Here is an 11806-nt window from a genome sequence, read left to right as displayed (position 1 = left end):
GTTTAATTCCTTTTGAGTTAATAATTATTTGAGGCTTTGATGATCGGTGAATATCTCGCATTTGGCACCATATAGATAATGTCTCCACATTTTTAGTGCAAATACGATTGCTGGTAACTAAAGATCACGAGTTGGGTAATTTTGCTCATAAGGTTTTAATTGCCTTGATGCATAAGCAATTACCTGACCTTCTTGCATAAGTACACATCCTAATCCTCCCTTTGATGCATCACTATATATGGTGAAGCTCTTGCCATCTTCGGGAAGTACTAGCACTGGTGTAGATGCAAGTTTTCTTTTAAAAATTTGAAAACTCTTCTTGCATTCTTCGTTCCAAATGAATCTAGAGTTTTTCCATGTGAGTTTGATTAGGGGTATGGCTATTGAAGAAAATCCTTCAAAGGATTTCCTATAATATCCAACTAAACCCAGAAAGCTTCGAATCTCAATTACTGATTTTGGTTGAGGCCAGCCCACAATTGCCTCTACTTTCTTGGGGTCCACTGAAACACCTAATTCAGAGAATATGTGTCCCAAGAAGGCGACACTTGTTAGCCAAAATTCACATTTCTTAAATTTGGAATACATTTCTTTTTCTCTGAGTGTCTCTACAGTGAGGTGAAGATGTTCCTCGTGATCTTTATTACTTTGTGAGTACACAAGGATGTTGTCTATGAATACAACCACGAACCTATCGATGTATGGTTTGAATACTCTATTCATGAGGTCTATGAATGCTTCTTGAGCATTGGTCAGGGCATTAACGTAAACTCGTAATGGCCGTATCTCGTCCTGAAGGATGTTTTAGGAATATATTTTGCTTTGACATTCAGTTGATGGTATCCTGACCTCAGATCGAGTTTTGAAAAGACCTTGGCTTCTTTAAATTGATTGAAAAGGTCATCTATCCTCGAGAGAGGGTATTTATTCTTAATTCTAATCTTATTCAACTTTCTATAGTCGATACATAATCTATACTCTCGTCGTTCTTTTTCACAAATAGTACAGGGGCTCCCCACGGAGATGCACTGTGTCTAATCTGCTTTTTGTACAACAACTCTTGGAGTTGGTCCTTGAGTTCCTTTAATTCTGCTGGGGACATTCTGTATGGTGCTTTTGAGATCGGTGCATCCCCAGGAATCAAGTTGATCTCAGACTCCACTTCACGGTCAGGAATCGTGCCAGGCAATTCTTCAGGGAAGACGTCCGGAAATTCCTGAGTAACTAAAATTTCTTGTATCTTCAGAGTAACTTCGTCATTTACCTCGCTAATCATTGCTATGTAAATTTCTTCACCACTTTTCATGGCTTTCCAAGTTTGTGATGCTGATAGAAGAGAAATTGCTCTTTAGATCTACCATGGTATATGATCTCCTCATGGTTTGGAGTCTGCAGTTTGACATTCTTTTTCTGGCAATCCACCAAGGCATGATTCTTAGCCAACCAATCCATTCCTAGGATTGCGTCGAACTCGGTCATATTTAGTTGAATCAGTTCTGCCTTGAAGATTTGATTACCTATAAAAATTTGCAATTTCGATGTACTTTATATATTTCAATTGTTTTGATAGCACGCATTGCTACTCTTAATGGTTCACTAAGAGTTTCTCCTTCTAGTTTCAGTTTCTTAGCAAATCTTTTGGATACAAACGAATGGGTAGCACCACAATCAAACAACACATAATCATGCACTTTATTGATCAGAATAGTACCTGCTACCACGTCATTTGCATTATCTGCTTCCTCTTGCGTTTAGGCGAAGATCTTGGCATTGGGCTTGTTCTCCTTCGGCTTGTGATTTTATGCGTTTGGTTTAATCCCTTTCTCCTTGTTCTCTGGAAGTCAGCAATCCGATGGCCTAACTTCCCACACTTGAAACAAGCACCAGTGTTCCTGTAGCATTATCCTGAGTGTCTCATGTTGCAATTTGGACAAGGCCTGATTTCCTTGTTGTAAGTGGTTGGGAAGGCTCTTTTTGACTATCCACTTGTCTGGTTGGATCTTTTAAAATCCTGTCCTCTAGGGGATGGCTGACCAGGAAAGGGTCGTTTGTGCTTACCCTCTTCCTCTCTGTGCTTGATGTCAGTCTCAGCGCTCATGGCAGCTCCCATTAAGTCAGCAAAATTTGTCGGTTTGAATACAGCTAAGGCTGACTGTATTCGACTGTTTAGCCCTTTCTTGAAACGGTGCATCTTTAGGGTCTCATCTGCCATTATAGTTGGAACGTAAGTTCCGAGGTCATTGAACTTTGAGGTGTACTTAATCACCGTCATGTCTGAAGTTTGTTTAAAGCTTTCAAATTCACTCAGCTTTTGCAAATAGAATTCCTTCGGATAATACTGCTTCAGGAATTCCCTTCTAAATGTCTGCCATGTAATTGGCCCATCCTCGGCCAACCTAGCGAAATAGTCTCCTACCATTTGTGTGCTCTTTCCTCACGAAACGGTATCACCACTTCTACCTTGAGTTCTTTGGGCACTTCTAGCAGATGAAGTTGGCTTTCTACATTTTTGAGCCAATTGTGGCCAACTTCCGGGTTGGGATTCCCATCATAGGTTGGGACTCGGTTTTTTCGGAGGAATTCATAGTGGTACTTAATACCACGTGGCTGGGGTTCTGGTGGTTGCTGGATGGCATTACTGGCGTTTGGGTTTAGAATCCCTTGTAGCGTCGCGGCCACAATGGTGGCAATTGCCATAATGTCTTCTTGACTAAGGTTAACTCCGGGTGGTGGTGGAGGTAGGTTCTCTTCATCATTCTAATTGGCTATTCGTGGGTTACGATAGTTTCTTGGTGTTCTTCCTGCCATTTCCTAGAGAAATCGAATGAAAAGATTTAGAATCAAGTAACGACAAAAATCAAAATTGGACAAATAATTGTGTCGAACAAAATCTTTCGTTGGATTTTTCCCATGTGGAAAGAAGTGGTAGTTTCGCATAAATTGAAAGCACTGACAAGAATGAGTTTCAAGATTCTATGCGGAAGAATAAGCCATCCAACTATGGAGACAGCTTGAATTTGAAGATCTAAACAAATGAAGATGAGTATGATGTATCAGAATAATTTGGATAGAAAGGCATGGGCATTTTCCAAAATTTGACTTCGTCAAATTTTGTCTATCAAACTCTCAACCGGATTATGAACTTGGCGGCTCTAATACAACTTAAATTGTCACACCCCGAGACCGAGACGTCGGTGACATCCGACATTGTTAATCAAATAACAATAATCATCGTAGAAAATAGCCAAATACCAGTCTATTTCATAAAATTCCATTGTCTTTACATGAAAAGAAAAATACATAGGTTGCGGAAGCGAAAAGTACAAACATTACTAAGAAAGACAAAAGAATACTAATGAGCATGAACATCCAGAACTTGAATTCCTTCCTTCTAATTCTTTACCAGCCCCAGAACTGCTCCTTCTCCTTTTGTTCTACATGTTCTTCATTCTCATCTGGAGAGGGACGTAAGGGGGGTGAGCGTTTTGTAAAACACTTAGCAAGTGGGGCCGATCGAATACCAGAAAATATTTGATACCTAATACTTTTAAAACCTTCTTCTTTTACATAGCATAGTATATCAGAGTTGGATGAACATAAGTTAATCATTGAACAAATCAGAGCTTCAGAGTTGGATGAACAGAAATCTGACTTAGAGCAAATCAGAACTTCGAAACATAACATTTCAGAATAGAACTTATCAGACAAACAGATTATAATGATCATGGGCTATCCTGATCTTGGCTCCCTCTAGGGTCTCCTCCTTTAAATGGGCTCCCTCTGGGCCTTTTACCGTATTCGGGCTACTTCTGGGGCCTTCTCCCATAGACAGGCTCCCTCTAGGGCCTTTTTCCTCATAGATTTTCCCGATGCACCATTATCAGATTCAAACAAATAACTTATCATTCGAAGAAAAATTGGTTCGAATAGAATGACACCAACATAGAACGAAACGGAGAAGTATAAACGAACAAACAGACGGAACGAAATGATTTGAAGTAACTTAGTGATTTTCGAAATCCACACTTACTCACATCATGCCGTAGAAGATCGAATTTTAAAACATACATAATCTTTAAAACATATAAACCCACTTACCTGAAAGATTGTTCCAAAAATCTTGAAATGAACATGTTGGAGTTTGACATTGAAAAACCAGTCACTTTGCAAAACGTTTGCGCCTATTGGAACCGTTGGATCGGTTTGAAATTTGGATATGTTGCTCTAAACATGTGTAGGTATATTATGAACGGTGGAGATCGGATTTGGAAATGTAAAACAATGAGCTAAACTTTCTGAAATTGGATAGAATTTTTGGTACTCGAAAATTGCAACTTTTGAAGAAAACGTTTGATGTTTTTTTGGTGTGATTTCACTCATTCCTTTGCCACTATTTATAGGCACCATTATGAATTTAAGTATTCCTGTGAAGACCATGCATTATGGAAGTGCACCAATTGTGGAGGAACTCATACAGCCAAAATCACTCCATTTCAGCATAAATCTCGAGTGAGCACCTTGAACCAAAAAGTGGCCACATTCATCCGGGAGAGGTTAGTGCAATCACCCATTGATTAAGCCATCAGCGTCATTCGTGGAGCCATCAACGCAGCGTCATTCGTGGAGCGACTTCAGAGCTTACCTTGTAGCAGATTATTCGTGCCTATAAAAAGGAAGGCTCCTCATTCGAAACTTGCACATCCAAATTCTCGAAATCCTCTCTAGCAGCACCGTATTCTCGAAGCCCTTCGCCCTCTAGTAACAAAGCTCTGCCGCAATCTCACCGTTCACGTTTACGTTTCCTTGAGCAGTCAGAATACGGTAAGTGGGCTTTTTCTATATATCTTTCTTTGTAAGTGGGTTCTTGATACTATTTTATTTGGCACACTTATTTCCTTTTAAGTGGGCATAATATGTTTCGAAAATAAATTAAACATGACTTTGAAAATTCGGTCGGCGTGATATATTCATTTCCATTTGGTATTGAAATCCCTTGAATTGTTCTTTGTTCGATATCCGTTAAATATGTGAAAGCATATTTGAAATTTTTTGAGATTCACTGTAATGACTCGATTTAGAAATGGTAAAGGAATTTCCGAACTTTGATATACTTTGTTTAGGCCCTGATGCGGTGGGTTATAATAACTGTTCCTTTGGCCTCGCCCCTTAGAGGCGTAACATATAGGGGACTGATCAGTAAAACCATAGAAAATGAGATGATTTCCAGTGCTATATTCGTATTTGTGTTAATATTTGATTCAACATGCTTAATATTGAAATTTTGATAATTTATTCCTATGTATATCCTCGATAATGGTCATGCGCGATCGGCCCCCATTTACTGAGTATTTCTCCAAAATACTCACCCCTTACTTTCCCACCCAGGTAAGAATGAGAATCAAATTGAGGATGAGGAGCAAGACTACTTTTGGGGATGGTGATGAAGCAGTCTAATTCGGGACCCGTCGATTATTCTGTCTTATGATTTCAATATCGTGTATTTACGCTTCCGCATGTTTCTATTTCTTTTGAGTTGTAAAGACAGTGAACTTTTGGGAAATTTATGATAATAAACTGGTTTCGGTTTATGATGTACTACGAGGCTAGTTGTTTTTCGATCGTGTGGTTGTTAAACAACGCCGGTGTCATAACCCGGTCTCGGGGCGTGACATTTAAGTGGTATCAGAGCCGCCAGGTTCATAATCCGGTTGGGGAAGAAAATCTTCGGAAAAATTTTCGGTGGAATTTTATAAATCGGCCAATGCTATCCCCTCCGAAACGGCCCAACGATCAAGACTCCCGACCCTAATCGGGAGCTACAGTGGGAAATCGCGAAATTCCTTCGTTTAGGCCTCCGAAACCTCGATTTTGTCGTTTTAGGAAAGTTTTGTAACTCCTATAACTTTTCGTAGGAAACTCCGAATTCGATTCCGTCAACTGTTCTGGAATCCTCTCGACATGTGCTTCGAATCCATATGTCTATCCCGAAACTTTCCATTTTTGGAAATTTACAAAAAGTTTTATTTATTTTCCTTTATTTGACTCTATATGACTCTGATATTTTATTCTGGCCTATTTTTGATATTCTGAGCATTTCTCTTTTTCAAGGAAATGGCTCGCATACGTTTAACTGCCCATAAGAGTGTAGCTTCGATTACTCATAGAGAGACGTTCCAGCTAGACAGTCCCCGACCTCGCCCGCGCGCTCAGTCTCCTATACGTTTAGATGATTTGGCTCTAGCACGCCACGATAGGACGGTTAGGAGGCTGAGAGCTAGCAATCTGGAGAGGAGGAAGCAAGTGGAGGATCTGACTACCAAGCTATTGGCAGCAGAAAAGAGGATCGATCAGGTATATGAGATGTTCCAACTCGTTAATGAAGATAACGGCGAACTGCGAGAGTCATTACAACTGACGAGGGGCCAAACCAAACAAGCTATGGATGAATTGGACAGATGTACCGTAGAATTGGCTGAAGCTCGTCACGCACGGGTAAGAGATAAGGAGAGAATGGAAGAGTCCTGGAAGGTGGTCATGCAATTGTCAGAAAATAACCAAAGGCTATCAAAGGAGATAGACGAAAGGAAGGCAAGAGAAAAGGCACTCATCCAGAAGGATCAAGCAAACTGCGCGCGTGCAAAGAATGAGTTGGACAACGCGATAGGGAAGATTCTGACTCATAGGGAACAGATTGCTGAATTAGAATCGGAGAATCAAGACCTGCAGATGCAGCTGGCAAAGTTTTTAGACCCGGATGTGCCGGAGGAGGATTCCGAGGAGGAAGAAGCCCCACCTGACGTAGCCGTGGGGAATGGAGAGATAGCAGATTAGAATATTTTAGTGAACAATTTTTAGTTTATTTCCGTTGTTGCTATTCCAGTAAATCCCCATTCAGTTGTTTATGTTTATTTGAGAAATCAATAAAAGTTGTTATTTCGATTACTTGTTGGCGTCAATTTATTTTCGCACAAATTATTCAATGAATTCTATCAGTTTGTGCAACAAATATCTTAGAAACTTGTACGCTTGTAGGAGATGGCCGGAAGACCTCCCCGAAACAATCACAACCCGCGATACGCAAGCGTTAACAACCGCAACAACAATGAGGAAGATCCGAATGCTGACGGCAATCCACCTCTCAGAGTGGGCCTGAGCCAAGTAGATTTAATGGCTATAGCCACCATAGTGGCAACAACTATCCAGGGTTTGGGAAAGCCCAATGGTAACGGTAATCAGCAGCCACAACCACCACAGGCACATAATGGGATCAAGTATCATTATGAGTCCCTTCGTAAGAACCGTTGCCCAGTGTTCAAGGAAGACGCCGACCCTGAGAGTAGCCAGAGTTGGTTGAAAAGCGTGGAAACCCAACTGCGACTGCTAGAGATACCTGAGGCACTTAAGGTAGAGGTGATAGTGCCATTCCTGGAGGATAAAGCAAGCAAGTGGTGGGAAACCGTCTCACCTACCCTGACAGCCGCCGGAGCAATCACTTGGCAACAATTCAGAGATGTCTTTCTCAAACAGTATTTCTCAGCAGAAGTCAGACTTCAGAAACTGAGCGAGTTTGAGAACTTCTCGCAAACTCTAGACATGTCAGTGGTAGATTACACCTCCCAATTCAATGACCTTGGAACTTATGCCCCGACAATCATGGCAGATGAAGTTCTAAAGATGCACAGATACAAGAAGGGTTTGATCAGCTGTATCCAGTCATCCTTAGCAGTTTACCAACCTACAAGCTTTGCTGATTTAATGGGAGCAGCGATAAGAGCTGAGACGGATATCAAGCGTCGGGAGAACGAGAACAAGAATAAGCGACCTCTTACTGGACAGTCATCTCAAGGGAAGCCACCATTCAAGAGACCGAATCAGTCCAGTGGACCCTTCAAAGGTTCTTCGTCCCACCCAACTTACCAAGAACCAAAGATGTGCCCCAAATGTAATAATCGTCATTGTGGAGAATGCCACCGACAGACGGGAGCATGTTTCAATTGTGGGAAATTAGGGCATCGAATTGCTAACTGCCCCGAGCCATTGAAGAGAAGTACCAAGCCTAATGCTGATGCTAACCTCAACAAGCCAAGGGAGAATAAGCCCAACGCTCGTGTGTTTGCAATAACTCAAGAAGAAGCAGATGATGTAAACGATGTCGTGGCAGGTACCATTTTTGTCAATGAAATGCCAGCTTATGTTTTGTTTGACAGTGGTGCTACTCATTCATTTATATCTAAAAGGTTCACTAAGAAACTAAGGCTTACACCTGAATTACTAGTCGAACCATTTAGAGTAGCAACTCCTACTAATAAGACAATCGAAACGCATAGAGTGCACCGAAAGTGTAAAATCTATATCAATGAGCACCTATTCCAAGCAGAATTGATACAACTAAACATGGTGGAGTTCGATATCATCTTAGGAATGGATTGGTTAGCAAGAAACAATGCAATGGTAGATTGCAAGGGAAAGAGTGTTAGGCTCCGAACCCCGAACCAAAAAGAGGTCGTGTATCATGGCAAATCCAAGGAACGGAAGCCACTTCTTTCCGCATCCCAAGCATGGAAAGCCATGAAATCTGGAGAAGATATCTATCTAGCTATGGTTAATGTAGTGAAGGAGGAGAGTGAACTTAAACCAGAGGATATCCCTATCGTGCGAGAATTCTCAGACGTCTTTCCAGAGGAACTACCAGGGACAGTCCCAGATCGTGAAATTGAGTTCGAAATCAATTTAGTGCCCGGAGCGGCACCCATCTCCAAGGTACCGTACAGAATGGCACCAGCTGAACTTAAGGAGCTAAAGGAGCAACTTCAAGAATTGTTAGACAAAAAGCATATTCGACCAAGTGCGTCTCCATGGGGAGCTCCAGTACTTTTTGTCAAGAAGAAAGATGGGAGCATGAGACTGTGCATTGACTATAGGGAATTGAATAAGATCACTATCAAGAACAAGTACCCTCTTCCGAGAATAGATGACCTGTTCGATCAGCTTAAGGGAGCCACAATATTTTCCAAATTGGATTTGAGAACGGGCTACCACCAATTGAAGGTCAGGGCTGAAGACATCCCAAAGACGGCCTTTCGGACAAGGTATGGACACTACGAATTAACGGTGATGCCTTTTGGTCTGACAAACGCACCAGCAGCCTTTATGGACCTAATGAACAGAGTATTCAAGCCGTTCCTGGATTGGTACATAGTGGTATTCATTGATGACATCCTTGTCTACTCTCCTAGCAAAGAAGATCACGAAGAGCATCTCCGCCTCACTCTACAAACCTTAAGGGAGAAAGAACTCTATGCCAAGTTCAAGAAATGCGAATTCTGGCTAAACAGTGTATCCTTTTTAGGGCATGTGATATCGGAAGCAGGAGTATCAGTGGATCCAAAGAAAGTGGAGTCAATTCTAGATTGGTCGAAACCGAGAAACGCCACAGACATTAGAAGCTTTCTTGGATTGGCAGGCTATTACAGGAAATTCGTTGAAGGATTCTCTTCCATAGCCGTACCATTAACAAGGCTTACTCAAAAGAATTCTAAATTCATTTGGGATGACAACTGCGAGAAAAGTTTTCAGACATTGAAAGAAAAGCTCGTGTCTACACCAGTGTTAGTCTTGCCCACTGAAGATAAGGATTTCACCATCTACAGTGACGCATCGAAGAAAGGGTTGGGATGTGTACTCATGCAAGAAGGAAGAGTGATTGCATATGCATCAAGGCAGTTGAAGCCGCATGAACGAAATTATCCCACTCACGACCTCGAACTGGCAGCAGTCGTCTTTGCTTTGAAGATATGGAGACATTATCTCTATGGCTCCAAGTGCGAAATCTTCACGGACCACCAGAGCCTCAAATACTTGTTCACCCAAAAGGAATTAAATATGAGACAAAGGCGATGGATTGAGCTGTTGAAGGATTATGACTTGACCATAAGCTACCATCCAGGTAAGGCAAACAAAGTAGCTGATGCTTTGAGTCGGAGGAATATGAGTAAGGTTACCTTAGCTGCACTCTCCGCTCAACCATGTCTGCGAGAAATCGTCAAGTTGAACGAGGATCGAGACCCAGTTCTAGTAAAACTTAAGGAACAAGCCAAGAAAGCAAAGTCTCAAGATACTCAGATCGACGACAAAGGAGTCCTTTGGATGAAAGGACGATTGTGTGTACCAGACATAGATAACCTTCGACAAGAAGTAATGTCAGAAGCACATAAGTCGAAATTTTCTGTCCATCCTGGCAGTACCAAGATGTACAGAGACTTAAAGAAGAATTTCTGGTGGAGTGGAATGAAAAAGGATGTTGCGATATTTGTTTCCAAATGTCTTGTGTGCCAACAGGTCAAAGCAGAGCACCAAAGACCTGGAGGACTTCTTCAACCTCTAGAAATTCCAGAATGGAAATGGGAACATATCTCCATGGACTTTGTGGTTGGGTTACCAAAGTCTAGACAAAGCCATGATGGCATCTGGGTAATCGTAGATAGACTCACAAAATCTGCGCATTTCTTACCAGTCCGCATGAACTATAATTTGGACAAGCTAGCCACATTGTACATGAATAACATCGTACGATTACATGGGGTTCCAGCCAGCATCTTGTCAGATAGAGACCCGAGGTTTGTATCTCATTTTTGGAAGAGTTTTCAACAAGCCATGGGAACTAAGGTCACCCTCAGTACGGCCTACCACCCTCAGACCGATGGTCAAACAGAGAGGACAATTCAAACTTTGGAAGACATGCTGAGAGCGTGTGCCCTAGACTTTAGCGGTAATTGGAGTGAACATTTGCCTTTGATTGAGTTTGCTTACAATAACAGTTTTCACAGCAGCATCGGAATGGTGCCGTGTGAAGCTCTGTATGGGCGAAAATGTCGGTCACCACTATATTGGGATGAAGTAGGAGAAAAGGCCATCACTGGACCCGAATTGATCCAAGAAACAGTGGATAAAATCACTATAATCAAGGAGAGACTTAAAGTGGCACAAGACCGACAGAAAAGTTGGGCTAATTTGAAAAGAAGACCAGTGGAATTCATAGCGGGAGATAAAGCATACTTGAAAGTATCACCAATGAAAGGTATGGTTCGATTCAACAAACCCGGGAAACTGAACCCTAGATATGTTGGACCTTTTGAAATTCTAGGGAAAGTGGGTACACTTGCATACAGATTGGCACTCCCATCGAGTATGTCTAGAATCCATAATGTTTTCCATGTGTCACAACTAAGAAGATATGTTTCGGATCCAAGCCACATCCTTGAAGCTGAACCACTCCTAATCGGGGGAGACTTGAATGAAGGCCTTACTTATAAGGAAGTCCCGATCAGAATTGTGGATGCCAAAGATCAAGTGCTAAGACGACGAACGATTTCATACGTCAAAGTACAATGGTCCGATCACACCGAAAGAGAAGCCACTTGGGAACTCGAAGAGAAAATGAGAAACCATTACCCTTACCTTTTCGAAGGACAAGATAATCCAAGTTTCGAGGACAAAACTTACATTAAGGAGGGGAGAATGTGAAGACCATGCATTATGGAAGTGCACCAATTGTGGAGGAACTCATACAGCCAAAATCACTCCATTTCAGCATAAATCTCGAGTGAGCACCTTGAACCAAAAAGTGGCCACATTCATCCGGGAGAGGTTAGTGCAATCACCCATTGATTAAGCCATCAGCGTCATTCGTGGAGCCATCAACGCAGCGTCATTCGTGGAGCGACTTCAGAGCTTACCTTGTAGCAGATTATTCGTGCCTATAAAAAGGAAGGCTCCTCATTCGAAACTTGCACATCCAAATTCTCGA

At 41.8% G+C, this 11806-nt stretch overlaps 1 protein-coding gene across 1 annotated transcript; it reads left to right on the top strand.

The window, feature by feature from the left end:
- Positions 1–7035: 7035 nt before the first annotated feature.
- Positions 7036–11523, top strand: LOC142525943 (uncharacterized). The gene is made up of 5 exons (XM_075630224.1): positions 7036–8868; positions 8935–9678; positions 9916–10164; positions 10540–11077; positions 11468–11523. The coding sequence occupies exons 1-5, from the start codon at positions 7036–7038 to the stop codon at positions 11521–11523; spliced, it is 3420 nt and encodes a 1139-aa protein (XP_075486339.1).
- The last annotated feature ends 283 nt before the right edge of the window (positions 11524–11806 follow it).

The sequence above is a fragment of the Primulina tabacum genome, chromosome 15 (assembly GCF_025594145.1).
Source record: "Primulina tabacum isolate GXHZ01 chromosome 15, ASM2559414v2, whole genome shotgun sequence".
In the NCBI taxonomy this organism is placed as follows: domain Eukaryota; kingdom Viridiplantae; phylum Streptophyta; class Magnoliopsida; order Lamiales; family Gesneriaceae; genus Primulina; species Primulina tabacum.
The sequence above is the reverse complement of the archived record's forward strand: the minus strand, read 5'-3'. Positions and strand labels throughout refer to the sequence as shown.